The sequence below is a fragment of the Camarhynchus parvulus genome, chromosome 7 (assembly GCF_901933205.1).
Source record: "Camarhynchus parvulus chromosome 7, STF_HiC, whole genome shotgun sequence".
NCBI classification, from domain to species: domain Eukaryota; kingdom Metazoa; phylum Chordata; class Aves; order Passeriformes; family Thraupidae; genus Camarhynchus; species Camarhynchus parvulus.
The window spans coordinates 14,737,783-14,765,552 of record NC_044577.1 but is presented as its reverse complement, the minus strand read 5'-3'; the positions used below and the strand labels follow the sequence as shown (position 1 = coordinate 14,765,552).

The 27,770-nt window shown below is 39.1% G+C and overlaps 1 protein-coding gene across 2 annotated transcripts; it reads right to left on the bottom strand.

Annotated features, from left to right (window-relative positions):
• Nucleotides 1-47: 47 nt before the first annotated feature.
• CWC22 (CWC22 spliceosome associated protein homolog) lies at nt 48-27,007 on the bottom strand. Of its 2 annotated transcripts, none has more exons than XM_030952436.1 (20): nt 26,959-27,007; nt 26,393-26,504; nt 23,630-23,697; nt 22,860-22,982; nt 22,504-22,761; nt 21,900-22,028; nt 20,546-20,714; nt 20,115-20,168; nt 19,084-19,219; nt 18,796-19,002; nt 18,614-18,676; nt 18,197-18,292; nt 16,914-16,995; nt 15,696-15,756; nt 7,838-7,915; nt 6,564-6,716; nt 5,632-5,759; nt 4,554-4,655; nt 4,252-4,448; nt 48-1,761 (listed from the first exon to the last, which is right to left on the bottom strand). In XM_030952436.1, the coding sequence occupies exons 2-20, from the start codon at nt 26,417-26,419 to the stop codon at nt 446-448; spliced, it is 3,447 nt and encodes a 1,148-aa protein (XP_030808296.1). In that variant the 5' UTR covers nt 26,420-26,504; nt 26,959-27,007; the 3' UTR covers nt 48-445. The 2 variants fall into 2 exon arrangements, with proteins under 2 accessions (XP_030808296.1, XP_030808297.1); XM_030952437.1 differs by lacking the exon at nt 26,959-27,007 and adding an exon at nt 26,593-26,662.
• Between the last annotated feature and the right edge of the window lie 763 nt (nt 27,008-27,770).

Below are 27,770 nucleotides of genomic sequence, written 5' to 3'. Positions count from 1 at the left end.
TTTGGTCAAAAGGCTTTCATGCCTGCAAGTTTGAAAGAACATGCACATACAGAATGCCTGTTTGAAAATTTTATCGCTTTCTCGCGTAACATTCACATTGTAGTCTGAAATTCTGACATTATCACCCCAGCCTCAGCATCTGGATTTCAATTAACAAGTGAAGTTAAAAACCAACAGGTTTTTAGATTGTGAAGTTACAATTAGAAATACTTGAAACTAAGTGACAAAATACCCAATTTGCTGGTATCTTACTGTTTTATTCACAAAATAAAAGAGCTTTGTCTTTCCAAACAAAGAACATAACAGAAAGATTCAATGATATAGTTATAAAAAAGAGTTACTGAAAATTCGAAAAAAGTCTGGTAAAATTTACAAATGCAAACTATCACTTTGTACAAAATCTTCTTTTCAAAGAAACTTCGGGAATAGATTTTAAAATACAGTTCTACCAGCTTGGAAATGCACCTTGATTGCCACGGAGGCTGGGTTCATTTCCGCCGGTGCGGGGAGCCCTCTCTGCGGCGAGGGGAGCAGTGAGGGGAGTCCTCCCTGCGGCGAGGGGAGTCCTCCCTGCGGCGAGGGGAGCCCTCTCTGCGGCGAGGGGAGCGGTGAGGGGAGTCCTCCCTGCGGCGAGGGGAGCCCTCTCTGCGGCGAGGGGAGCGGTGAGGGGAGTCCTCCCTGCGGCGAGGGGAGCCCTCTCTGCGGTGTGGGGGGCTCTCCCTGCGGCGAGGGGAGCCCTCTCTGCGGCGAGGGGAGTGGTGAGGCGAGTCCTCCCTGCGGTGAGGGGAGCGGTGAGGGGAGTCCTCTCTGCGGCGCTAGGGGAGCTCTCCTTGCGGCGAGGGGAGCCCTCCCTGCGGCAAGGGGAGCTCTCCTTGCGGTGAGGGGAGCCCTCCCTGCGTCGAGGGGAGCGGTGAGGGGAGCTCTCCCTGCAGCGTGGGGAGCGGTGAGGGGAGCTCTCCCTGCGGCGCGGGGAGCGGTGAGGGGAGCTCTCCCTGCGGCGCGGGGAGCGGTGAGGGGAGCTCTCCCTGCGGCGCGGGGAGCGGTGAGGGGAGCTCTCCCTGCGGCGCGGGGAGCGGTGAGGGGAGCTCTCCCTGCGGTGTGGGGGGCTCTCCCTGCGGTGAGGGGAGCAGTGCAGGGGGCTCTCCCTGTGGTGAGGGGGCCCCTCCCTGCGGTGAGGGGAGCGGTGCGGGGGGCTCTCCCTGTGCCTGTCGTGGCTCCTGCGGGACTCCCTGTGCTGCTCGGGGTACCGGTTGTGCCTGTCCCGCTGCCTCTCCGAGCCGTTCCTGGAGCGCTCCTCCTGCTCCCGCTCCCGGGGGCTGCAGCGGCCGCGCTCCCTCTCGCGGGACTTGGATCTCTCTCTTTTCCTACTACTACGATGTCCATCGTCTTTGCTCCTATGTCTGTAATTTTCCTCATCAGACACGGAAGCTCTTCTTTCGGCTTTCTTCAGTTTGGAATTAGTGTGTTTAATTTCTGGATCCTTACTTCTTTGATGGTTCCTATCCTTTCCGCTGTGGAAACCATCTCTGCCGTTGGACTCATCTCTGTGGTGGTACTTTGAAATATCATCTCTCCTATGTGATTCTCTTAAATGTCGGTGATTTCTTTCTGATTTGCTCTCAGTATCACTTCTTTCCTCTTGCTGCCTCCTTCCAATTTTCTTTTCAAGTGATTTTCTTCTCCTTTCTTGTTTTTTCCTGGAAACTTTATCAGATTCTCTATTTTTCTTTTGTGTTCTCTTCCTTTTGGCTTTAGAAACATCTGGAATTATAACAAATTATGGAACTAAGTTGCATTTTAATTTAGTATATTAAATTTATTAAACTACAGAAAGAGTTCTAGAGAATGTTTTTTGCCAGAAAACATTTCTGCACATGTATCTGGACAAAGGGTCCAGAATAATGAACTGCTGATTTTTATCCCTTTGCTATCTGCACGTGATGCTTGTCTTTTTAAAACCTCTACCTGTCATCACCCTCTTGCCGACTTGTACCCAAGGACCAGGCATAGGCTGTAAAGTCATACACCAAAGCACTCTCACAAATAATCTTTTTTTCTAGGAAGATGAAAAACAACAGATGAGCTAAAATCTCTAAAACTATCCCATGAGGAAAAAGAGGTAGGATGGAATGGCTTGAGATAATGGTATTGCAGCACTGCAACAATGGCCTTTAGGCGCATTTTTTAGGGGAAATAGTGACAGCTTTGTCAACAAGACTAAAACTAACTTCTATATTTCTAAATACACAGTAGTCTCACCTCAGTGGAACAGGTCTTACCTTCCTGTTTGCTCTTTATCAGGGACCTTTAGATCCCACTTCACAGTATTTGCCACTTACCATCCATTCACCTTAGTGCATGAACTATAGAATCACATCAGCTGCTTCTCATCACCTTTTGAAAATATCACAGCCATGAACTGATTTATTAGTACACACGTTATCTGAATTGTCTAGGCTCGTGTCTGAACTAAGGCTTGCTGACATTCTGTTAAAATGCACTGATGGATCAATTCAGATACATTTTAATCCATTATGTTTTTTAAGCAGTGTTTTCCACACTATTTTACATCCACCAGCATGCAGGAAAAGACCTGAGAAAGCAAACAGAAAAGAACCAGCTGCTTTGATGGCAGATGTGTTTTATCCTCTGCTGGACCTGTTTTAGAACTACCTCCCCAGGGCAGTGCTGAGCTGAGCAAGCTGATGAAGTTCCAAGCATTAACAGGCAGTATGACAGTAATCTCTAATTCAGCTCAATTTCTGATCAGCAGGTTTTCTATCTTTCTTTCATACACTGCACCAACACTGAAATACTGCCACACACTCCTCTGAAAATTGCCTCTTCACTCTTCCAAGTAATTCTATAGATTTAAAAAGCTGCAAACACAGGAAGACTTTAGAGTTATAAGCAGTAATGGAAACTCAACTCAGTTAATCATTAAAGCTTATCTCCAATTAGTGTTTTGACCACTGTATTAAAGTACACAAGAAACTGAAAAGTGAAAGCAGGCTGCAAAGGTATCAAGATGCGAATTTTAATGACTGTGTTCCTCAATGGAGAAAAGGCAAGTAGCAAGAGAAGGTCCTAAACTTTGAAAAAACCCTGTTTCTACTCGCAGACTGCAGACTTGGTTTGTCACTAAGGACTGACCCCTCTGGTTCCTATCAAGCAGCTCAGCAGAGCTGCAGCTGTCCCTGCAGGACCATCTGGCTCTGTGCTGAACCAGTGCCTCCTGTGACCCTGTTTGGCCGTGCCCTCCTCTCGTGCTGTCGTCACTAATGCTGTTAGCCATGACACACAGCTCCACCTTGGACAGGAGATTGTGGTGGAGAACAGAACTGCATTTCCAAAGCAGGAGCAGTTCACACTGCTTTTATTTTATTCATCATTTTTATTTCAAAGGCATGTAATAAATCAAATTAACTTTGAATCAGCAACCTTCTGTGCTACAGGAAGTCATGCTGTGCTATCATCTGCTCCTGCTATATATACTGGGGGAGATTAAGCAATGTTTATGACAGTTCATGTCTAATGGAAGTTTCTACATCAGCACAACAGTATAAGACACTAAATGCTAATTATAATGCATAAAAATACAAAATAAATTATAAGAAAAAGCTAATTCTTCCTTGGAAATTCCTCTGCAGACAAGAACTTTCACTGTATAGCCACACAATGTTTTCCTGAAGCAGAGGGATTAGAAATAGGGACTCAGATGGAGAACAGTATTTAAACACATTGCTAGAACTGAAGAAATGATTTCTAAAAGGAAGAAGAAAGAAGCACATATTTCCAGGGAAAGACACAAGGAGTATCAAGCTCAGTCAATTAAGCCAAGAAAAAAAGACATAAGTAGACATGAGTCTCTATTGCTCACCAGTAAACACAGACAAAATAATTGGGAATGACTCTAATCCCTCAATCCTCCAATAAACTGAAGTCATAGTGAGGGCAACAGATATCAATTGTGTAAAAAAAGTAATCTACAAACTAACGTTTCTCAGATATTTGTCTCTAAAAATGGAACTCAGTTTTTTCTGAGTACAAATTTAAAAATAAATTTCCTTGAGAAAAATTTAATATTTTAAAACTTAAAGTTAAAAAAATTGATTAGTTTTTAAAACAGACAAATGACCACTGTCTATAGCCAGATTTTCCTCAAAAGAAGTATACACAGAAAGAGTAATAAACATATCTGAGAAAGAAATAAAAGAAAAGCGAATAGTTGTACTGCTGGTGTTTAAATACCTGAGTCACTGCTGCTGTCACTGCTAGATGAGGAGTCACTGCTGCTCGATGACTCTGAGCTACTACTGCTGCTGTCAGAATCAGAATCTGAGGAAGAGTCTGTGTCTGAAGATGAGGAGGAATCTGATGACTCAACATTTTGCTTCTGTGTCATGATCAACTTTGGTGCATTTTTAAGATGTTCCCGTAATTCATCCCTAATTATAAAAAGAATAAAAAAATTGTTCTTCAATTTTATTTTTTTGTTCATGGGGAGAGGGAAGATGAAGAAAGTAAATACAAATGAGAAAAGTGTTTCTCACGTTAGTCCTCCAAGGCCAATGGAAGTGAAGAAATTGATGGCAAAGCGAGTGTTCCTTGGGTTATCCCGAGGCAATAATCCCTCAAAGAAAGGCTGCAGTGTCCTGATGAAAACAAACATCTATATTAAACACCATGCCAGCTCAGCACTCCCACTGACATAAAGAAACTGAAAAAGAAACTGTATGAATCTCCACAAGAAAGCAAAAGTTTTCTCTTCATGCATTTTTCAACACTTTCATTGTTTGTACCTATGATGCATCTAGTAAAAAGCTATTTAAAAACTTGCTCTTTTATGATAACCTAAACTTTACACACAGGAGAGTTGCATACATACTGACAGATAATGACAAGAGAAACCCCAACTTTGTGAAGCCCTGAAGTGACTTGTGGAACAGCAGCAGCCTGGGAGAGCAAAGGATAACAGGCGCTGACCAAGGAGGTCAAAGATTAGGGATCCAGGCTGAAATCCCCTCATATAAGGCCTGAGGGATAGTTTCAAATTTAAGTTTACATGAACTAAAGCATCTACCAAATTCTTCATCATAAACAGAAGAAATTCCAACTTAGAGGAAATAGCTCAAGCAACTGCAAGTAACATTGTCAGAATGTAACGCATTAAATCTCACGCAGATTTAAAAGAGTGTTAAGTATACTACATTTAGGGATTAGTAAGTAATCCTAGAGAAACTGTTACTTATAGTTGTATGTTTTTTCCTAAGTTTTGTCAGAAAGAGAACGCCCAGTAACACTTATTATGCAGCTATACAGCTGACAATATATAAAAATAAACTCACACTTGGAAATTGTTAAGGTAGCTGAGTATCACTGGGGGTGGAGGGGGAACAGATACATCTTGCAAAGAGTCATGCACGTACTTGAACCCAAAATGACAGCAATGCACTTAGCTTCAAAAGTGACTCCTTGCAATGACTAAATCTACACATGAACGTATTCCTGAAGTACTGCAGCTACAGAAGGGCAGTCTCACTTGAACCTGAACACAGAGTTCTTAGCCGTACGCTTTCAGATACAGAACCTAATTAAATTTACAGTTTTGAAAATGAAATTTCAACTTACACATCTTTTAATCTTGCATTTAAATTTGGAAGTCCCATATATTCACTGAGTTCCTGAAAGAATATTTTGACAAAAATTCTACTGGACGATGTGGTAGTTTCTTCACTCAGTATTATACATTCAAGGACCTGAAAATATTCAGAAAAGCATTAACCTTTAAGTTTAAACTATATTCTTTTCTTATCTTAGAAACTTTTGTCTTCCTGAAATAACTAAAAAAGACTGGTATTTTTACCCAAGGTTCATAAATTCTAGTCAAGACTGTCTTTCTCAAAAATTCTGTTCTACCACATGGGAGCAGCTGCTGATCATATTTATGTTAGGAATTCTTTAACGATTTTTTTAATGTAGCAAAAATCTACAAGACAAAATCAGATGCACGAACTTCTGGCAAGTTAAGAGATTTGGGACTTAAATACAGAAGAGGTAAAATATTTGGACTGACTTATGTGTGCTTGAACAATGACAGGCAGACTAGGCTACGAAACAAGAACAAAACAGTATGACAAGTTACCTTTCTATACAACAAGGTATCTCAGAATCTGAGACTATTTTTATTGGGTATTTAAACCATGAAATGACAGTATTTTTAATGGTCTTATAATTCAGTACAACTTCTAATTTATCAAAATTTAGAAGCTCAAAACTCTTTTCCAAAAGAAGCACTTTTTAATTAACCAATTCCAGCTGAACTCCCTAAAATAATAGCTTAAATCAACTACTAAAAATGGGGAGAGAGGATGATGATACACAAGAGAGAGAAAAGGGAGATGGAACAAACCAGAATTCTTCAACAGTGTCTGACAAGTTACTTAAGATAATCCAGTTTGCCACAAGGCATTATCAACTGTAGAATAAAACTAGAATTAATGTACTATATGTGACTGTGGAGTACTGGAGCTCAAGGACAATGGCTTTTTGTTTTAACTTACACTCCAGGGAATTGAATCAGTGTACAGCAGATGAGCAAACATCTTGGCCACATTCCTCAGTTTGTTGGTTTCCAGCCGATGAATGGTATCGTACTGCTCCTTGAAAATGGCTTCAAAGGACTCCATGTATTCTTTCTTGAGCATGCAGAAACGCTGAGACAACATGGTACCATTTAAACAACCACTTTAAAAAACCACTAAACATGCAAATAACCTACAACTAAGTGACCTAATGGTGTCAATATTTACTGCAAGACTTCTTTTTTAAATAAATCTTGGAGGAAGAGCAAATACTCAAATGGATCTATTTTATAGCTTTGAGCAGTTTGTCAGGACAAGAAACTCATTTGCATTGCAAAGCAGTAGTTATCAATTCTGAACTACAGCAAATTATCCAGCATTTTGCTTGACTTCTGTACATCAAGTATTTTCACCTGATACAACCCCATGTTTTTTCAGGACATCACTAAACAACTATTTCAATTTAGAGAGGCAGCAGGAAACAGAAGTAAGACATTTTGGACATAAACATTTCAGAGAATACAGAAATCAACATCTACATTCATCTGAACATGCAGATTCATATGGTTACTGCTTTGTAACTGACTGTCAGCAAAAGGATTTCCAGGAATAATGGATGAAAAATACAAATGAGAAGAAACATTCCCTTTCAGCACAGCTTGCTCCCTTGAGAAGACAAGTGTTCCATCTTAACTCTTCAGACATGTCAATATTATCGATAGGGAAACCTTAAGTAAGAAATAACTGCAGCTAAATTAGCAGTTAGTTACACAAAACCAGAGTGTTAGCTGTTTATTGAAGAGCAAACAAAACACCATCGAGCCCAGGACAGTAAGTATTCAATCTTGTGCTCTAAATTAAACCTACTAAGCAGCTTTGAATGAAGCGGCAAATGACAAGAGTCTCCAAGATTACTCGTCAGCACTGTAAAAAGGTTATTTTCTGGTAACTCATAATACTATTATGTCTTTTTACCATTTCTTTGCCACTGATTTATTGTTCTACCATAATGAGAAAAAAGGGAGGCAAAATAAGCAACAATATAAAGGGAAAGTGAATTCTCTCATTCTGCATTTACTATGCTTTTTACAATCAAAGTGCTAACTCAATCCACTAAAACAATCAACTAACTAAGAATGATAAAAAGACTATTAGTTTTATTTATCCATTAAAACTTAAGTTTGACACACAAAAAGTAGAGTAAAACAATGAAATTTTCTATGATAAAGTATAAAATGTGAAGCAGAACTCACCCCTGCCAGTAACCCAAAGAATTTCTCGTATGTTCTTTGCTGAGCACAGCAGTCAAGTATCATATTGCAGAGCTCTTTCTGGGTTATGAAAAAAAGAATATTTCTCCAGGTAAATTCACTGTAGCAGTAAAAAAACCCATGAGTACATACCAGGCAACTGAAGGAAGCCTTACATGGATGTGAGCTTTGAAATGAGTATTTGCATCAAACTTTATGAGCAACACCAGCAGTTTTCTGAATTTCTCCTGGACATGAATATGAACTTTTGCCCTTCGAATTTCCTCTTCTGCCTAAACTAAGATTTATGGGGTAACACAATGTACATCTAACAAAAAAAAAAATCAGAACTCATTTACAAACAGACTTTAGCACAATGAGAACCAGAGTTACCAGATAAAAAGTTAAGGTTTTGAGGGTTTTTTTAATGGTTTTGTTTTTCTTTGTCAGTTGCTTCTTTTTGTGATATTGTTTTTAGGGCTCCTTTTTGTTTGTTTGAAATAGTACCAATCCCTGCATTTACAGAAAATAAAAATTCTTTACAACTTCCAAGTGTTAGAATGGCTTACAGACAAACCATTTGGAAACACAACCGGCATATCTTAGCAGTTATTTCCAAAATCAGAAATATTCCAAACGTATTCCCCTGACCTTTTGCCTTAGATACAGCTTGCAATGCAGCTGTGAAGTGGTTTAGGGTACATTTGGCAACATTAATTAAGGAAAATGAGCAAATGTTTTTATACAAATTAAAAGCCAAGAAGTTACACAATGCTTAAAATAGCCCTGCAGTTTTTGCCCATTCACTTTTCTTATTACTGTTTTCTCCTAAGACCAATTCTATAGTGTGATCCAATTTATGACACTCCCAAATAGGTTTCTGGCTGTCAGTCGTGTATCTTTCATTATTAGTTTAACTTCTCTTTAAACTAATAGCAACATTCCTATAAAAACTACTGGATGATTTCATACTGGACTTCGTGTTCTCCCACTTGTGTCATTCTTCCAGCAAGTATTCAGAAAAAAACCATTTTTGGCCACCATAAAAGCTCAAAACAAATAAAAAGCCAACCATGCTGAACAAGAAAAGAAACCACTCCTCCAAATAACAAGGCAGTAATGTATCAAATAAACTTACAGATGTGTTTAAAGGCATTCCTTTTAACACTGTCACACAGTGTTAATGTGATGTATTAAAATGCATATTAACTTTTTATATTATCCCATTAAACAGTAATGCTGCAGTTAATCAGTTTTTAACAATAAAAAGGGTAAAGTGCTGATGCCATCATTAATAATGTCAGGAAGACTTGAAAAACAAATTACTTTTCTTCCTCATCTTAAATGCAATTATAGCCTTGGTATCCCCTGTGGTTTACAGTAATTAAATATTTTAACATTTTAATTAAATATTACAATGATTTCTAGGATGGTATCTTGAATAACCACACGCACGAAAATAAGTTTGCCCATAAAGTAATTCTTGCTGGTGCTATCCAAACAATTTGAGATTAGGTCTAGAGTAAATGTCTTCCAGATTTAAAATTAACAAACTTCACAATTATTTAATTACTTTTTGAGAGATGCAACAAGCTCAAGTAGCAAATCTAGCTTAATTTAAAGCTTCAAAAGTGAGTGACCTAATATCTGGACTCCCAATGATGTTTATGGCATGAAGAACCTGTTATTTAGCCCATCACTTGTTTTGAAGACTACAAAAAATTTGGTGCCCAATTTTACAGGCAATTTCTATATTGTGTTGTTTAACTGTTTTCATACAATGCTCAGTAAGTAACTACTCAGCTTAGTTAAGAAAGCATACATAGCTATCCAATCATGAAGTAAAACACCTCAAAATATCTGACATCTCATAGAGATGGTGGATCATCTTTTGTGAAGATCTTGAATTTATTATTTTATAGAAAACAACAGCACTTCCCAAAACTAAGACAGAAGATAAGGAGAAAGCTCCTACTAAATGCAGTGCATTTCTCACAGCTCTCCCTAAGCAGTCTCTATCTGCTCTTAATCGAACAGAATAACAGTTTAGATTAACCATGATTTAACCTAACATATCCAGTATAATCATACATTTAAAGATGCTAAAGGAAAAGACAGAAAATCAGACTTGTTTTGGTTTTTTCTCCTGGTTTTACAATTTTAAAACACAAGCACACCCTGCCCAACCTATCTTCTCTCAGCTTCACATAAAGGCTGTGTTCATGGCAGGCAGAAGAGCTAAAGTAACTTATCCCCTTCTGATCATGGGTTCCTTTTCACAGCTAGTACTTCCCTCCTGCTCCTTCTCACCATTTTTTGCTATTTCTCTAAGATTTGCATTCAGCCAAGACTGCAGTTTCAGAGCTGACCCCCAAGTCGCCTCCATGTGGAGGTCACTTTTGCCCTCCATGGCTGGAAGTGATGCCATTCCCACCTCCCTTCCCCTGCCAGCCCCACAGCTCTGTTCCATCCATTGCATACACAAGCTGAAGCCATCATGAGACATCACCACCCTGTAAGCTATTCTTAAAATAAAACATTTTCAATGTCAACACTTCATTTCTAGAAGTTTCTTCACAGAACTAAAGGAATTGGTTTGCCAGGAGCAAACCTAGTGCAGGTCTCAGGTTCATTTAAATCAATGTGAAATTGGAATTATGTGAAACGAGTGCCTTGTATTTAATGTATTTTCTACTTTTACAGATGCCACACTTCTTTTTTCTCTTTTAATTCACTGATGCCTATTTTACTCCCACTGACTACCTTAAAGCTAGCTTTCCTTACTACTGCATATTTTAATGGGTCTAACCATCACACAGCCTACTTTTCCCAGCATCTCTGCTTTCTCTTCTGAATTTGTCAAGTTACCACTTAGAGCCAAAGCTGACAAAGCCATGGAAGGTGTTTCAGCAGCAGGCAGCCTCTTGTCAAGCTATGTGCAGTGCTTTTAGCAGCTACTACAAAGCCTCCAGGTCTATCCTGTGCTCAGCTAATGGCCTTCCTCAACTTTTGTCCCTTTTCCTGCTCAATCCCTTTTCTGTTTAGAGCAACATATGCTTAAAGCTCAATATGGTTATCACAAATCTTGTGTAAATCAGACTTAATATTTTACACTGGAATCATTAACTGGAAATAAGGAGAGATATATTTTAAATCATGCTGCTACTAGTCTGCAACACACAAACACACACACAAATGAAATAATACATTGAAGTCCCACAGTATCTCTTTCCTTCTACCTGAAGGCTGCGTATGCAAAACTTCACTTTAAGTGATTTCACTGAGCAATTCCACCTCCTTAGGTTAAATGCATACACACATCTGTGGAAGACCAAAATCTAGGCAGAATTCTAACTAATGCCTGCTAGCACTTACACAACAGCCTAATTCTGTATGGATTCTGTACCTTCACTTTGTAGACATCAACAATACCACAACATGGTATGTGCATGTGATGTACTTTTTAAAATCGATAAATCATGGAAATTTAGAATGATCCTGCACCTCAGGCCCACAAAAACCTACTTCAAAAGACAGGAAAGTTACTTGAGGATGATTATCTTTTACAGCCAGCAGCAAGGCTGTGAACTAACCATGGTGCAGTTACTAAGCCTACCAGCTGCAATGTCCTCCAATTAAAGAAATTAATGTATCTAAGAAATAATCAATTTGACCAAATTATCAGCCTTAGACCATCCTGCTCTACATCAGTTTCCTGAACTATATTTTCACTGAAAGTGAAAATAGTCAGGCCAACATAAGTACTTGTGTTATCTTCAAGACTCAAGGCATAAATAACACGAGACACTGACACTCCCACACCACCAACTAGGACTGTTTTGAGCAAGTGACAGCACCCCGTAAAAATGGAGATGTGTCAGATGCATGCATAATTCTTTCAAGAAGGCTGTGCCTGCAAGAATTTTTCTCATTTCAAGTAAAAAAAAATAAAATCTGGTGACGCATTACCTTTATCTGGAATATGCACAGTGTTATAAGAGGCTCTAATTTAATTTAGCAACATTTCTGTATACAAGCTTAATTCTTATCACAAACCAAGAAAGAAGAAAAGCCTAAAAACCAATCCATTTTAGGCACATTTTCAAAGAGCAAGAACAATGTATGGTTGGTTTAATTCTTTTTAGTTGTCTGCATTTATGCCAGGCTTGTTTGCTTGCTTTTCCCCATAGTTCAGAAGCCAGAAGAACTGGTAATACCACACTCCTCTAACTACAGTTTTAATTTATTTAAATTTTCTTTGGTAATACATGTGATAAACACAGCTTTAACAGAGATAATAACAGTATTTTTTAAAAAAGTAAAGCAGTGACCTCTGCCAAAACTGAACATATGCTTAAAGAAGCAATTGCAAGGCTTGTTTAGAACAGCTTTGCACAGACTGAAGTACAGACAGCAAAGCTATTTTACTTTTGATCTGCAGGATTCAGCTGGGTCTAAATAACACAAATAAAAGCAAACCCATTCCTAATAAATTTACTTAGAAGTGAAATAACACTTTAAATGTTTCTAAATGTTTTCCAAAAAAAAAAAAAAAAAAATCACAGGACTGCTGACATCCCTCCTCAGCAGCTGGTCCTAAACTGCAATGCCAAAAAGCAGTATTATGTTGTTCCACTCCACAGATTATCCATCTGAACCTTAATCCTCTTTCTGTGACTCACAGCTGTGTGATAGATCCATTACTGGTATTAAACAGACAAACAACTTGTGTTGCACAGCAGTTAATGTGACACGATGATCTGATACTTCAACCACTGGTAAAAACTGTTAATGTATTTCTGAACTCAACCCTGATAAATCCTACCAAAAGCTTCTACACATGAAGATTTCTGGAAGAGTTACCCAGAAAGATGGTCATTAAGACTGTATTAGTCTCAATCCTGTTGTTTGCATCTCTCTTTAGGTTTCAGATATTCTGAATAGTTTTTTGATTGTATTGAATTGACAATTTACTACTCAAAGCTTGTAGAAAACAGTCTTTATGACAAAATTAAATACATATTGCTTTATTAAGTAAAGTCTTTCAGAAGAAAAGCAAAACATTACTGTAAAATCAGACTTGATTTGAATAAAAATTTTGCAATGAAAATCTTAAGTTGCACCTGATTTTTAAGGAATACTTTAGCTAAATGCTCTAGTTCCTGCTTCTCATGAAGACTGCCATTCATAGTAGGAGTTGAAACAGAGAATGAGCATAAACAAAGTTTGCAGGTTCACCCAAGAGTTCAGCAAACATTTCAGGAATTTCTCAAGACTGTTTAAAGCTTTGAATCAGAAAGTGCGAAGAAACACGACGCAACATCCTGCAGTACAGATTGCTGGAGCTTTCAGTAAAACAGACCAAAAAAGAAACAAAGAAAGAAGTGCTTTATGGCTACAATAATAAGATCAAGTCCAACCATAAACCCAATGCCACTGTGTTCACCACTAAACCATACTCACACTTCTTTTGAACACCTCCAGGGATGCTGATTCCACCACTTCCCTGGGCAACCTGTTTCAACAGCTGACCACCCTTTCAGTCAATAAACTGTTCCTAGTATTTAATTTAAACCTCGTGTGGTGCAATGTGAGGTCATTTCCTCTGGTGCTGTCACTTGTTATCTGTGAGAAAAGACCAACCCCCACTGGCTACATCCTCCTTTTGGGTACTTGCAGAGTCGTAAGGTCCCCTTTGAGCCACCTCTTCTCCAGACTGAACAAGCCCAGCTCCCTCAGCCACACACAGCACTGAGGTGTGGCCTCAGTCCCCAGAACAGAGGGACAGTCACTGCCCCTGTCCTGCTGGCCACACTATTCCTGATCCAGGCCAGGATGCCATGGGCCTTCTTGGTCACCTGGGCACTGCTGGATCGTGTGCATCTGCTGCCAACCAGCACCTCCAGGTCCCTTCCTGCCGCTGGGCAGTTTTCCAGCCACTCTGCCCCAGCCTGTAGCTCTGCCTGGGCCTGCTGTAACTCAAGGGCAGGACTCAGCACTTTGCCTCATTGAACATCACACCAAGGGTCTCAGCCCACTGACCTAGCCTGCCCAGGTCCCTCTGCCTTCCTGCTCTCTTGCAGATCAACACTCCTGTCCAACTTGGTGTCATCTGCAAACTCAATAATAGCTTGTTTTTTAATGAAGGCAGAGGGAATTGATTCATTAAAGGCTTCAGTCTGAAGACAGAAGCTTGAATGAATAAAAGGTGATTTTTCTAGCTTAAAATTTGGCAGCTAATTTAAACAAATTTCCTACTGAATGTATTCAGGTTTTTTTATCCAAATGTACCGACTCAAATCCTTGAAACCACTGAATAATTTTACTGCCTACATCTGCTTATTCTTTCTGCTCTCACAATGATCAGGAAGTGACTTCCTTTTTTTTTTTAAGATTTTTGTTCCCATAAAGGAGCTTAATTCTATACAATGGGCAAGTCAAAGTTCTCATATCTTTGATTAAATGAGGTGAAGAGTAGTTAGGACTCTTAAGGACAAAAAGTAATCAGTACAAAGTAGAAGCCTCATGTGATAAGAGGATGCAGTTTTACAACAGTTTTCAATCTTGAATTGTAGTAATTCCTGCAAACAGTACTGAATTGTAGGTTGATATTAATTGTTGGGTTTCTCTTTTTCCTTCCCTTATTTCTTCTGAGCAGCTTTTGCCCACAGAAGTTAGGAGCTGACAGAGACTCCTAACCATTTAATACCTGCCATAGTATTAAATCCTAAGGATTAAGTAGTTCTCACTACAAGTAGTGCGATGCATTATAACTCTCTTGTATGGTCTAGTACGTATATTATAGATTGTTTGTTCTATTCTTTATAGCTGAATTGATTTGCTGGGCAACAGGATTTTTTTCTCTTTAGAGTTCTTCAGGTTATGTATACTTTACTGAGAATTGTAATTAATGCATGCTTAATATTGCATTTCATGCACAGAATTAGAGAATAAGATTAAAAAAATCACATCTCAATTCTTAGTTTACTTCCATGTAAATTGCTTAGAAACAAGCAACAGTATAAGAATTGAAAAAAAATCATAGGTCAACAAGTTCTCAAAGAACACCTAAGTGTAGCCCAGATCTCCCCTTACTAGTTAGTATTATACTAAAGTTACTTATTACACACACTGTTTCAAATAAACCTGATAATTAAAGCCACAAGAAGTTAAAAAGCCCACCCAAGTGCAACTTTTATGATGACAGCTTGCAGCTGTCTGAAAAGCTGCTTGGAAAATTAGATGTGTATTTACATTCTACCAGTATTGAACAAAAGTACTGGATGAAGAACAGTTTCCATTACTTGAAAACACAGCAATTGCATGGATCTTACAGAGTCTGAGGACAAACCAGCTTTAGTCTCATGATCTCCAAAATTACAGCAAAGCAATCACTCAAAACTGCTTCAATTCAATATGCTTACTGTGAAAGCACCAAAACAACACACTCATAGCACTGTGCTAAATTTCAAGCCCCACTGATAAAGTCTACATATGCCTGCAAATATTATCTTCAGCCCAGATTCCTTTCAGAGACAGAACCCTGTCATGGCGCTGTATTCATGTCACAGGACAGAACTTTCATCAGTCCAAACAGATCTTTTTAAAAGGCTATGAGCAAACATTTGTGTTGCTTGACAGAAAGGAGTACATGCATAAGACAAATTACTTCTGAAATGTGTCAGTCTGTTTGCTCTAAAGGTTGTGAAATGAATTTTGAGGAACAACAGCTGTAAGGAATGACTCTCATTCATCTGCCTGCTATACAAACCAGGTTGTGAAACGTGAGTAAGGTTAGATACTACCATAGTACTGTATCTTTATAATGTTAGTAACAAGAAGAGTAAGAGTAAAGGCTTACAGTCTGACTTTCTGGGAAATCCATCTTCAGCAGCTTGTGAGCACATTCTTCAAAGTCTAAGCTGAATAGAAAAAACACTTATTATCTGTGCAATATATGCTATGCTAAGAACATTCCAAAACTATATTAAGAATCATCATTGGTGCTAAAACCTCAACTGTATTAAAGTAAATTATGTCAGCTACTTGATTTGCTAGGACTTTATTGCTGTTGTGGTTTTTTAAATAAAAATTTTGTATTTCATGAGTTTCTATCTGAAAACTAATCCAAAGTGATTACATTTTGCAGGCAATCTGAAAACAAGATGATCCAAGTCATTATTGCTATCACATCATCTTACAAAACTTAACAAAACAGAAAAATGGGAGTCTCTTTTGCACATTTTGAAACACACTGAAATGCAAGCACTTCAGAGCAGCTCTGAAAGCAATATATACCACAGTCTTCTCTGTGCACTCCTGGTCTGAAAGCCTTTAGCTACCACTGGGTGCATCCTCCCTCCCAAGTATAAGATGAACAAGTTTGAGTATGACAAGAAAGTATTGAACAGTAACTTTGAGAAACGTGAGAGCCTTTGATGCCCTCAGGATCGTATTAATTAATTCATATGTCTAATGATCAACACCACAACTACATCACTGCACTTGTCATGCAGCATCAGACCTGCAGAGTATTATGGGCTGCAAGGGATCAATCTTTCCTCTCAGCCTGGTGACACAGAAGCTACACTGAACAGGTTTAGAATATTTGTGCCACAAACTGCAAGCAGAGTTCATTCTCAAGACGACCATAAGCAGACTATACTTCAGGGTTGGTAACTGTATACTTATTTTCCAAACAATGCAGACAGCAAAACAACTCCATCTCAGAAGTGGAGACAAACTACAGATTTTCTAAGTGTGTCTCAAATTTTTTTCATAAATTCTCAAGATGCTGTTAAATTTGCAGATCACTGACTTCTGTTCACTCAGAAAGTTCTCATTACAGCAATAGAGCAATAGTCCCAGTCCACTACCCAAACATTTTGAAACAAACAAGATTCATCTTAGAATGAGAATTTGGAAAACAGTTTGCTTTACATAGGTCAGGTTCCATAAAGACCACTTCCCTACTTTTTTTTTCTTTTAAATTGCACATTAAGACAGAATTTTAAAAGAAAGAATTACAGTTCACCGACTTCAAAGGAACTACACTCCTAGGTGTAAAACTTATATTTACCTTGACTGAATAGCCAGATAAATTGTACGACGGAAGGAGACCAGGTTAATTTCTGTTTTGTCATGGACAGTAACTTTCTGACCTGGAACAGAAACACATGGGTTTGTAAAGAGCAAAACATTAAGGAAGACATACGTAGTAATTTTTAGGACAGCTCTATTTACCATTTACTGAGTCTGTAGTACACTATTTTTCTAGAAGTACTTAGGACTGTTTGCAGGTTTATGTATTTTTTTATGCTTATTTTTATAGATAAGGGAAAAAAATCAGTATTTGCTTCATCTGTAACAAAAGTAAATATTTAGAGACAGTTTTAAAAGAGTAATTATTTTAAAGACATTTCATGTTTCTTAGTCACTGCAACCTCTAGGTTTAACATTTCTTGTCAACATTATTAGCAATCCTTTTTCTGCATAACTTAGGCATACAATGCTTTATGCAGCAGATTTTAACAGGTAATTCTTAGTTCCTGTTAATTGTAGGATCTACATTACAGCACTCTGCAAAGTCCTGGAGCAAGTGTAGAAAAATCCATTCTGAACCAAACGACTCTGGGAACACTTCAATTTGTGAAAAAGTCACTATTCCTTCGGTCCTTTGAAGTTTGGTAAAAGCATAAAAAATAAGAAGTTATGGGAATGTTCATATTTTTCATGAGCCTGGGAGCTCTGCTATTCTGTGAAATATTCTACCAAACTAGTAAGGAAATCTATTCCTGGTATTCTACAGGAACAATACTTGACTGGCTTTTCTATTACTCATGCAGTCTGCACAAAAATTTCAGTTACGCTTATCCATCAATGTTTCTTCCTGGGAATTGAATACATTATTTGAAAATGAGTAAGTATTGTCTCCACTGAAGTGAGATACGGAGGATGTAGATACAGTTGTAAGAAAATCCATCCTAATTTTGAAAGTGACTTAAAAATATGATAGAGCATGGAAGAGTTTAAGCAAGAGTTTTCATTTTGCTCTTTTTCATGTCTTATGTTTGCAAGGCTTTTCTCCAAGGATACTGTCAAGAAAATCACTGGTATCTCAAACTCATACTGTCATGAATAATGTGGCAAAGTTGCTTTTCCTTTTCTGCATGTGCTGAATGTTTCCCTTCAGACTTTTTCACTGCTTGCTAGTAAACACTTAGATCTGAGAATAACTGAAGAGGAAAACACTGTTTAACATTTGAGCCTCTCAGTTTTGCAAAACATCTAAAAAGCTGAGCTTTTCTTTCCTGTTTCTCTACATTCAATCAATTTCTTGTAAGGTGTCAGTCATACACTTACCATCCTCATCCTCCTCTTCATCATCTTCTTCATCTTCTTCACTACTTCCAGCTTCTTGATTTCCTTCAGATTCAGTGTCACCTTCATCAAGAATTTCTGAAAGAGCAATATCCCAGATTAATGGAACATAGACCACAGTACTTTCATTACAAAAACCCCCTGGATCCCACCTCTGAAGAGTGAAAGGATGTCTGAGGTACAGAATGTGCAAGAGGCCAAAAAGCAGATATATCATAACTGAATGGCAACACAGATGGAGAAACGGCACTGAGTAGCACGAACACAAAGAAAAGGTCTGTGAACTGAATGAGTTTTATAGAACAGAAATATCACCCACTGTTAAATAAATGTTGTCAACAACAGCTGAATAAGCAAATGCCATAGGTAATGGTTGTGTATACACACAAATATCCCTACCTTTCTTCAGCATTTTGTATTTCTCTTCATTTTCCATAAAGTTCGGATCCATCTTGAAAACATCTTTAGAATAAAAGAGAATCTTTATTTAAAACACAAATTGAAGAAATCTATTAATATTTAATCTTGAATTTACTTTCTTGGGGAATGCAGTTAAGGAATTATCTTTCATTCTAACTTACTAAGAACATCCTCTGGGTTGTAGTCATCTTCCAATGGCAACATATGAGTAAACTGATCTTCCTCTTCCACAAGATCTAATCCCTCTGGAATGATTGGATGATCCTTGAAGCCATCCTTCCGTACAGCAAACATGACCTCTATCATGTACTGAACGCGCATATCAATTTTGGATTCATGCAGAATGTGTCGAAGGCGATCAAAGATTGCTTTGGAAAAGAGAGAAATGTAAACATGAAAGGTATTTACTATTACCAGTGCCAAGACAGGTTTTAGGTAACTGTACTTACCATTAATACCTCTAGGAGAAACTTCTGTTAATTTGAGCCCACTTTCTTTAATAAATCCAATTGCTACTTCAATACTGTCATCAGTAGGCCTTTCAAGCAGCAAAGTGAGCATTTCCAAACATAAAACCTCGTGAGCCTGTGGAAGAAGTATCAGCAAAGAATTAGAATGCACAATATTACACCATCACCATAGTCATTTACTGGACAGACCTGTCCAGCCTTTGAGGATGCCACAACACAGCAGTTTAATCACACACAAGGCAACAGTACTGGGGCAAAGCTGATTAAGAGGGAGTCAAAATTTCAAATCCAATTTTACCATCAGTATTTACACCAATTTTTAAGTGAATGTGACTGTTCTACTGAAGTGAGCAAGCTAGCAAAGAAAAATATTTTGCCATTAAAAGTTAACAGAATGCATTTCCAAGAAGCAAACAAACCAGGACTTGCATTACAGAACCCAGTTCTAAGTGCTTTGTATCTATAATTAAATAAGATCTTCTAGAACCAGGCATATAAGCAAATTGCCCATCTCAGATTAATTTCCTCTTTAGCAAAATGCTGAACACTCCCAACACATTCCTGAGACACTGCTTCCTGACATTATTTAAATCAGAGTATCCTGATTTCTGACACATAAACAAGTGGAATAGAGCTGCATACAAATTTGATTTAGATGCAACTGAGTCTACTTCTGCTAACACACATGTTGCAAGAAAATTCTGTCTAAGCTCTGTGGGACAGATCCCCAAATGATCCTTGCTTTGCATAGAGACATGCCTGAATACTAGCCCAAACACACACATGAAATCTTGGGAAGCTCTGGAGCACAAGTGCAATGGTAAGTAGTGATAACTGCATAAGCAATTAGCAGTATCTTTTATAAAGAGATTTTAACAACTTAAAGCAGGCACCACACTCACGCTTTCAGCAACTTTCAGAACAGACAAGAGAACCTTCACAGGGTACTGCTGTCTTAAACTAAAAATTAGCCATATAGGGTTGGATTGAGTAGAAACAAAGAAACATACCACATTCTGATTCATCAAATGTGCAACAAATTTTGAAGATGTTAGACAGAGTTGCTGCAAAAGAAATAAACCAGGAAATCTTAACATATAGAAGAAGAAATTCCTAACCCAGACATACTATAGATTAATGCATCTCACAAACAAATTAGAGTCATGAAACTATTTGTGGATACTGGTAGCTGTTCACAATTAGGACTGTACACTCAAAAATAAAAAATTAGAATTAAACACCCCTGCCCAAATCAAAAAACCCAAACCATCACAGTATCAATCCAGAACAGGTTGTCAAACTTTCACTATACTCTAATGCTACTAAATGTCCCATTGACTGGTCTTGACCCATGTCGTGGCTGTGCTCTTTTGCACACACTTGACACAGTTACAGAGCAAATTCCATATTTCAGCACGTTGCTCCTTTACACTTTACATACCTTGTCATTTCTGCGATACCCTTTACGGAAATTCAGTATCAGCCTCTTGAGGATCAATTCACCAATATTTGGAAACTTGGAATTGATGATTGCCACAAGAGCTGCATAAACGTGAGTAAAAATTGGAGAGGCGCTCTGAGCTTGCAAAATGGATCTAGACAGCAATCCCCTGGAAAATTAAGTAAGGTTTAAAGATCTTCCTGGTAATAAAGCATGTAATGTTTTAATTCAGTACTTATCAGATGAAATAGTGTTGTGCAGTTGGCGTAGCTGGAAGAAACCCAATGATGTTTTTCAAACCATGGTTTATCATGCCACAATTGGAATTTTGCAAAATGTGTTGCAAAAATCTTTCTGAACTGAAAAGTTCTTAAACTGTTATCTAAACTTTCACTAAATATTGTTCATATTACAGCTACATTTAAAAATGCTAAGCATGCAGAAAGTCACCTTGTATCCTGAAATTGTGTCTTTTTTAATCTGACCTTTGTCGGACTATAAAATACTACTTAGAGCCTAAACAAATGTAAACAAAGGCTTCATGAGACAATTGTTCTTCTATGATTCAAATGATCTCTTTAACATTTATTATCAAGAAAATCTCAGAAGAATGTGTGACTTGCTTCCTCTCCTCTCAATTTTGCTTTTTGTAATGCTTAGAAGCACACAGAATTTGACTTTTGCTGTATTACTCAACTACATGTGGGTGAGGATAAAAACAAAACAAACCTCCACATTTGGAATCTTTAAAGTACACACTGATATCCAAATCTACCTTCCCTGTGGTCTATTGAAATCCTAAAAAAACCTCCTACAGAGTAATAAATTCAAAGAGCATAGAGACCTTATTCCTACTTACTTAGGCATTGACAAGCGGAATAGTACTCATTTCATACTAGTGCACAAGAATTATTTTTGGATCTACCAAGCTACAACAGCATAATGGTCTTTTCTTTACAATGCATCAATAAACAACACCAACAAGTAACAGCAGTAAAACTATTTTTGCTAAATAGTGGCTAAAATACTATTTGCCCCACCCCCCAAAAAAAATTAAGCACCACAAGCAAAATAGACAGTGACAACTATAAATTACACGTCATTCAAGTAAAATGCATTGGGAAAACCTTAAGGAAAGGAAATATACACCATCTGTTGCACTCTTCTAATCCACCAAGCAGACAATCCCTTTCCCAAGTAAGGGAATATTCTGAATAGGACAATATGGCCTAAGGTTAATACTAAGATCTGACTAACACCCATACACTACTAATAGGACACACGACAGTGTACACATGAAGAGTGTCCATGTTCCAGAAAAGCAAAATAATTATTTTAAAATACTAAGGCTTACCTTCCCCGAACAATATTCTCCTGAAGGAGCTCATGAATGATGTTTTCTATATTAGAAACGTTCACTTTGTTGACAAGACCATTGATCGACTTCTTCAATGCTTCCCAACTCATCCTCTGGTACGCCAAACTATTACAGAGTATCACAAATTAGTCATGTATAAATTTGAAGTGCCACTGAGCAAATTTATATATATATAGCATACATTCACATTTTCATTTAATCATTAAAATAAATTTAAAATATTCACTGCATAAATGTGAAGAGTTGTTTACAATTATACATTCAAGCACCAGAAAATCATTGAACCAACATGATAAACCAAAGTGTAATTCTCTGAAGATATGGTGTAACCCAGTATGTTGTTTTGTAAGATTTCAAAAAAAAACCTAGCTACATCTAGTATCCTGCTTTACTTTATAATTTCCACTTTGCAGCAGAAGCAGGTACAGTTTAATCTGATTCTCTTATCTCTCTTCTGATAAAAATATACCTTCACAACAATGATCACAACCCTTAAGGGATCCCATCTTTCCCAACATTCTCTAAATGCCTTAACTGTTTTGCTTGCAGCAAAAAACCTACTATGTAACTTTGAACTCACCTATTTTTATCAGTGATTTGCTCTTGCATCATCCTGAGCTTGGCAGGTGGAATGTATGCACCACCTGTGCGAGTGAGGATTGGATCCACTTCTTCTTTCTTCTTCTTTGAGGTGGTCTCATCATGAGCAAGTGAGCTCTGGCCTGTCGACCTTTCCGGACTCCTGCGGTCAGGTGATGAGTATCGTCTCTGCTTCCTTCGATCATATTCTCTGTCCTCCCATCTCTCATAGTGTCTGTCTCTTCCTCTTTCCATCCTTCTAAAGGAAAAATAAACACCCAAGTGTACGTGAAAATCTTTCACATTTTATTCTTTAAAGGTAAGTATTTCATTACTGATTAAGAAAGGGTTCCATACCTTCCATCTGAAGTTCTGTCATCATAGTATTCCCGTCTTGAATATTCCTCATCATATCTGCTGTCATCAGAGTATCTCCTCTTCCTGGGAGATCGAGACCGAGACCTATCGCGTTCCATATCCCTGCTCACAACCCAAGACACAAAAACTTTCAGTAAGAGGTTGAGAAGGGCAATGGTATTAATATATACTTGCAATATAATGTAGCAACGCAGAAGTGTTCCAATTTTGAAATGTGAGTTTCAAAATGTGTGTCACTCCAATAAAAGTGCCTGCTTTAACAATAATTTGTCATCACGAAAAAATTATCAAAAATCAAAGAAGCACTGTAAAAGAAAGCTCCTAGAATCTGAAATTCAGTGTTTAACAGTAATAACATCAAATATCAATGGTAAATCCAGCAGCTTGCATTCCTTGAACACATGTATTCATTTGTTTCTACTTACTTTGCCCATACAGCATGAAGCAATCTTGCCCAAAAATGATAACTGTGGTATCAGCAATATGAGCCTTCAAGCAAAAAGCCAGCATGTAATTTCCACTTTCAAGTCTCATGATAATTTAACTAAATACTAAGCTTTACTAACAAATCCATTTAATTACTGTTATATTAACACTCAAGTATTTTACTAAATCTATACTTGCTTTTTACCATTTAAGTTATGGTAACATAAAAAGAAACATAATCTGATGGGGTTTTTTTAACTTTTCTAACTCACTATGTGAGGTATATATACAGAATTGAAGGATACAAAAATCAGTCATTCTACCTGTCCTCTGGAGACAAACTTTCATGTCGGGAACTGTGGTTTTCCCTCCTGTCATGACTGGAACCATGCTTTAAGGAAAGAGAAAGAAAAAAAAAATCAAGCCCCAACATGACTCTGAGAACCTATCTTCAGATCAAAGCACACCATGCCTCAGTTCCCACTCTTTTACAGGAAGGGCCATCAAATAAAGCTGATGGCAGTCAGGTATGACAAGGAAAGGTTCCTGGTTCTCTAGGAACCATCAGCTGAACACCCAGCTACAGGATGCTGCAGATGCCAAATGCTTCCACAGGTTCAAGACACTGAACACAGAGTGAAGAAAAACCCACAAGAGTTACCAAAAAACTTGATCTGGCTCAGGAAGCTGCAAACAGGTAGAGAGTGGGAGTATACATGGGCAAATACTTTCATAGTTGCCCTACTCCTAAACTCTTTAAGGCATCTGCTGTTAATTACTGCTGGAGACTACAGTAGATGGACCACTGGTCTGCCCTTCCTACTTCCTTCTTTCAGATGCCATTTTAATTTGTTGTATCACATGCAATACCACAAACAGAATTCCACCATCTCTTGTTTAAAGAGTGTCTTTCCTCTCTCCTAAAAATTCCCTTTATCGAGTAATTTTTCCTTATGTACCCTCTTTTTACTAATCACAATTTATTTCCTCACCAGTCATTCCTAGTTTCATAAATTACAAACACCTGAGCTGCACTGATTTGCTTGGCAGATTTGCAGGATTGTGTAAGTGATACACACTCAAACAGCTCACACCGAATTACATGGGCTGAACCATGACATGTGTAAGTATGGAGTCATACAAAAATCAGAATGTGACAGCATCCACAACAAACAAAAAGACATTCATTAACGTCTTTGTAAACAACTTCGGTAGAGTCAAGCAGCAGCATTTGTAACCCAAGTACTTTCATTGCAAGGGTTATCTCTCCCTTTAAAATATTATTTATGATTTTTCAGAACCACAATCTCATGATGTCACAGAGTGATTAACTGTGAAATAGGGAACACCGCACTTGATTCAGAAACTCAACAAAAGCATTTCCTTATGCACCTTGATGGAACTCCCTGCAGCAACACTCAGTGTGTTCACTGAAGCAGCACCCTCTTTACCAACTGGCACGCCAATTCTTGCCCCACCAAAGAACCAGTTAAAACTCTGGTGACCAGCATATAATGATACATCTTCCATAAAAAGCAAGGCAGCTGTTATCTCTAAAAACTTAAATGGGGATGTGTATATATGCAAACCAATAATTGTATTTTTGAGGCCACTATAACATATGCTAAAATGTTGCCTTTCCTAGGGCACACCTCAAATTGCTAAAATTACAACATCCTGTTGCCTGCATCAAGATGATGATAGGAAACAAGGGCATTGCATTGTCCATTGGCAGCATGCATCCCTATAAAAATTATGTCCGCCTGGTTAATTTTAGAGCCACATTACCTCTGACAGCACAGATAGCACAAGAAATTCACACACTCACCAAAGTTTGCTACCCCCTTCAATGATCATTACACCACAAAGCAGATCACTGAATTCATTCAAGGGTAAGAAAAGTCCTTAAGTTGTTTTTTTTTTTCGCAGCACAGTAATAAAAATGCCAGTCTGTATCCTAAGCTTCCAAGAAAGTGGTAATAAAAATCTTTGAATAACACAAAATAGCCAGTATATTTAAATCCTATCTAACGGATGGGAAGAAGGCACTGGATCTTTTTAGGATGATCCATTCTCATGGGTTATCATCTGTCTCTGCCCAAGCAGAACCAAAAATACAAGTGTTTACAGAAATGAAACAAGGTTATGGATGTTTCTGTGTTTGCCATTTATCACATCTTCTTGCAAAAGCAACTTTGCTTGTTGAAAAAATTGTCACCCTTAGCTTTCTGTGACCAGGTTTAGTGACAGCTAAACACTCAGCTCTTTGTGACAAGTTATACCTGTTCCTTGTCCATTTTCATCAAAATTATTAACTGAAAGTGTCCAAACAGCGTCCTTTTGTTAACTGGCTTATTTTAACAGATGAGGGAGGACTACCAGATTGGGAAAACAGAAGGTATTAAACTACCCCTCAGGCATCCCTACTAAAAGCCACTCAAGTCAGAGAAGTTGGGTCAAAAAGAGTGAAGAAGTCCATGAAGGTTCCAACTCTGGACAAACAGGCAGAGTAATACCACAGATCTGAGGTACTGCATCATAACAATATTGCTCTGCTAACATGTTCCAAACCTGGCTTTAAAAATGCTGGATACCTTTACAAGCATAGCATTTCTGAATTTTTTCTTCTTGTATTACCAAAAAATCACCCCCATCCACTCAGAAATGGGACATATAGCTATTAAAAGTTTTAACATGCATAGTATGACATACAGTTGTCAAATTAACTGCCACTTATTGTCTCTACATCTTTTAAGATTGTTGTTAAATTTTGCAAAATCTTTCTCCATTCCTCTACATGCCTACACTTACTGTTGAGCCAACGGCATTCAGTCAGTTTTGACCAATTATTGTAACATTTTACAGTAATACTATTCAGGACTTTAATTGCAAGGACAACAGCAGCTAGAAATAGGTGTAATTTACTGACTCCTAGTAGTATATATCTTGAAAACAGCTGCTGTCTGTTACAGATATTACTTGCTTTTCATTCAGGAAGTTTTATTTAACATAACATCAACTACAAACCTAACCAGCAGTAATATGGGAGTGATCAAATCCTACAATTTAGGTTTAAGAACACTTACATTTACTTGTGTCACCCTGCTCTTCATCTTGACTTCCTGCTTTTTACAAAGTTCTCAAAGTGCAGCAACGAGGCAATCCAAGCTGGAGTTCAGCATATGAAAACCATTTCACCTGTAACACACAGAACAAAATCAAGAACTTTCGACTGCACACGGTGCCGGACACGCACCTTTATTCTGTCCTTTAAGGCTGTGCTTACACAGGTCCTTAAACCAAAAGGCTCCCCCGGGTCTGTTCCGATTCCCTGCGGGCACACAGCGGGCACACAGCGGCCGCACAGCAGCAGCGGGGAGCTCACCGCCACAGCCGGCCCCGGCGAGCGGCCAGGCCTCGGCCGGGGCTGCCGAGGCCCTGTCCACCGACCCCACCGCATGGCTCCCGGCCCGGGCCCGGGCCCGCCTGGCCCGCGGCCTCCCGCTCGCGGCGGGGGAGGCCACGAACACCCGACGTGGAGGTTTCCCCGGACCCCACGGGGATGGCGGAAAGGGGCGCCCCGGCCCCCGGCCCCCGGCCCCGGCCCCCGGCCCCCGGCCCCCGGCCCCGGCCCCGGCCCCCCGGCCCGCACCTCCCGCCGCTGCCGCCGCCGCGCACGGCCCCAAACGCATCACTTCCGGCGGCGCGGGATGAGCGCGCGGCCGGCCCCGCCCTTCGGCCGCCATGCTGGGGGCGGGGCCGCGCCGTCCTCGCCTCAGTTTAAAGAGAGCGCGCTCGCCGGGGGTGTTATAGAAGTGATAAAAACTGCTTGGTTTGGGTTCCTCTGCGGAGAGTTCTCGGGGAAGAACACTCCGCTGCTACCCGGGGCACATGTTTTCTGTCAGAAAAACGTGTAGCAGCAGGGAGCAGTCAGCCGGCCTCCCTGAGGGGTGATGTGCCCTTCGGCACGGCTGGAAAATGGGATTGAATACTGCTGCCCCTTGGACAGCAGCCGAGCGCACACTTCTGTCCCTTACACCGAGGGTTACACGGAGCTGGAGATGTGTGCAGGAGAGACAGCAGGCACTGCACTGTGCTGAGCAGCACCTGGGTGCTAGAGGGGTCTCTGACCTCTGAAGTAATTCAGCACCATGGATCCAGGCTAACAGAGAGCCTCTGGCTTATTACAGGCACAAATGTGTTTGGATTTTGGAAAGTAATTAAATGCATAGAAAGGGATTAAAAAAAAAGGAAAATGCTACATAAGGTCTTAAAATGCTTCAGGTTCATTTTCAGTTCTTATGGGATGAATGAGTGACACAGCAGATCGGGTCAGGAAGCGCTCACTCAGCACAGGCGGTTCCTGCAGGGCCCTGCCCTGTGTGATGGAGCTGTGTGGCCAGGCTGTGCCGTGTCCCTGCGCACCTCCTGTGCCCCCACACCTACTGGGACGGGCTATTTCTT

Coding starts and splice junctions, on each gene's coding strand:
- CWC22 (XM_030952436.1), bottom strand. CDS start 26,419: ATGAAGAGCAGGGTGACACAAGTAAAT. Junction 22,762..22,859: donor GACAGAACTTCAGATGGAAG/GTATGGAACCCT, acceptor TTTTTCCTTTAG/AAGGATGGAAAGAGGAAGAG. Junction 19,003..19,083: donor TTCTCCTAGAGGTATTAATG/GTAAGTACAGTT, acceptor TCTTTTCCAAAG/CAATCTTTGATCGCCTTCGA.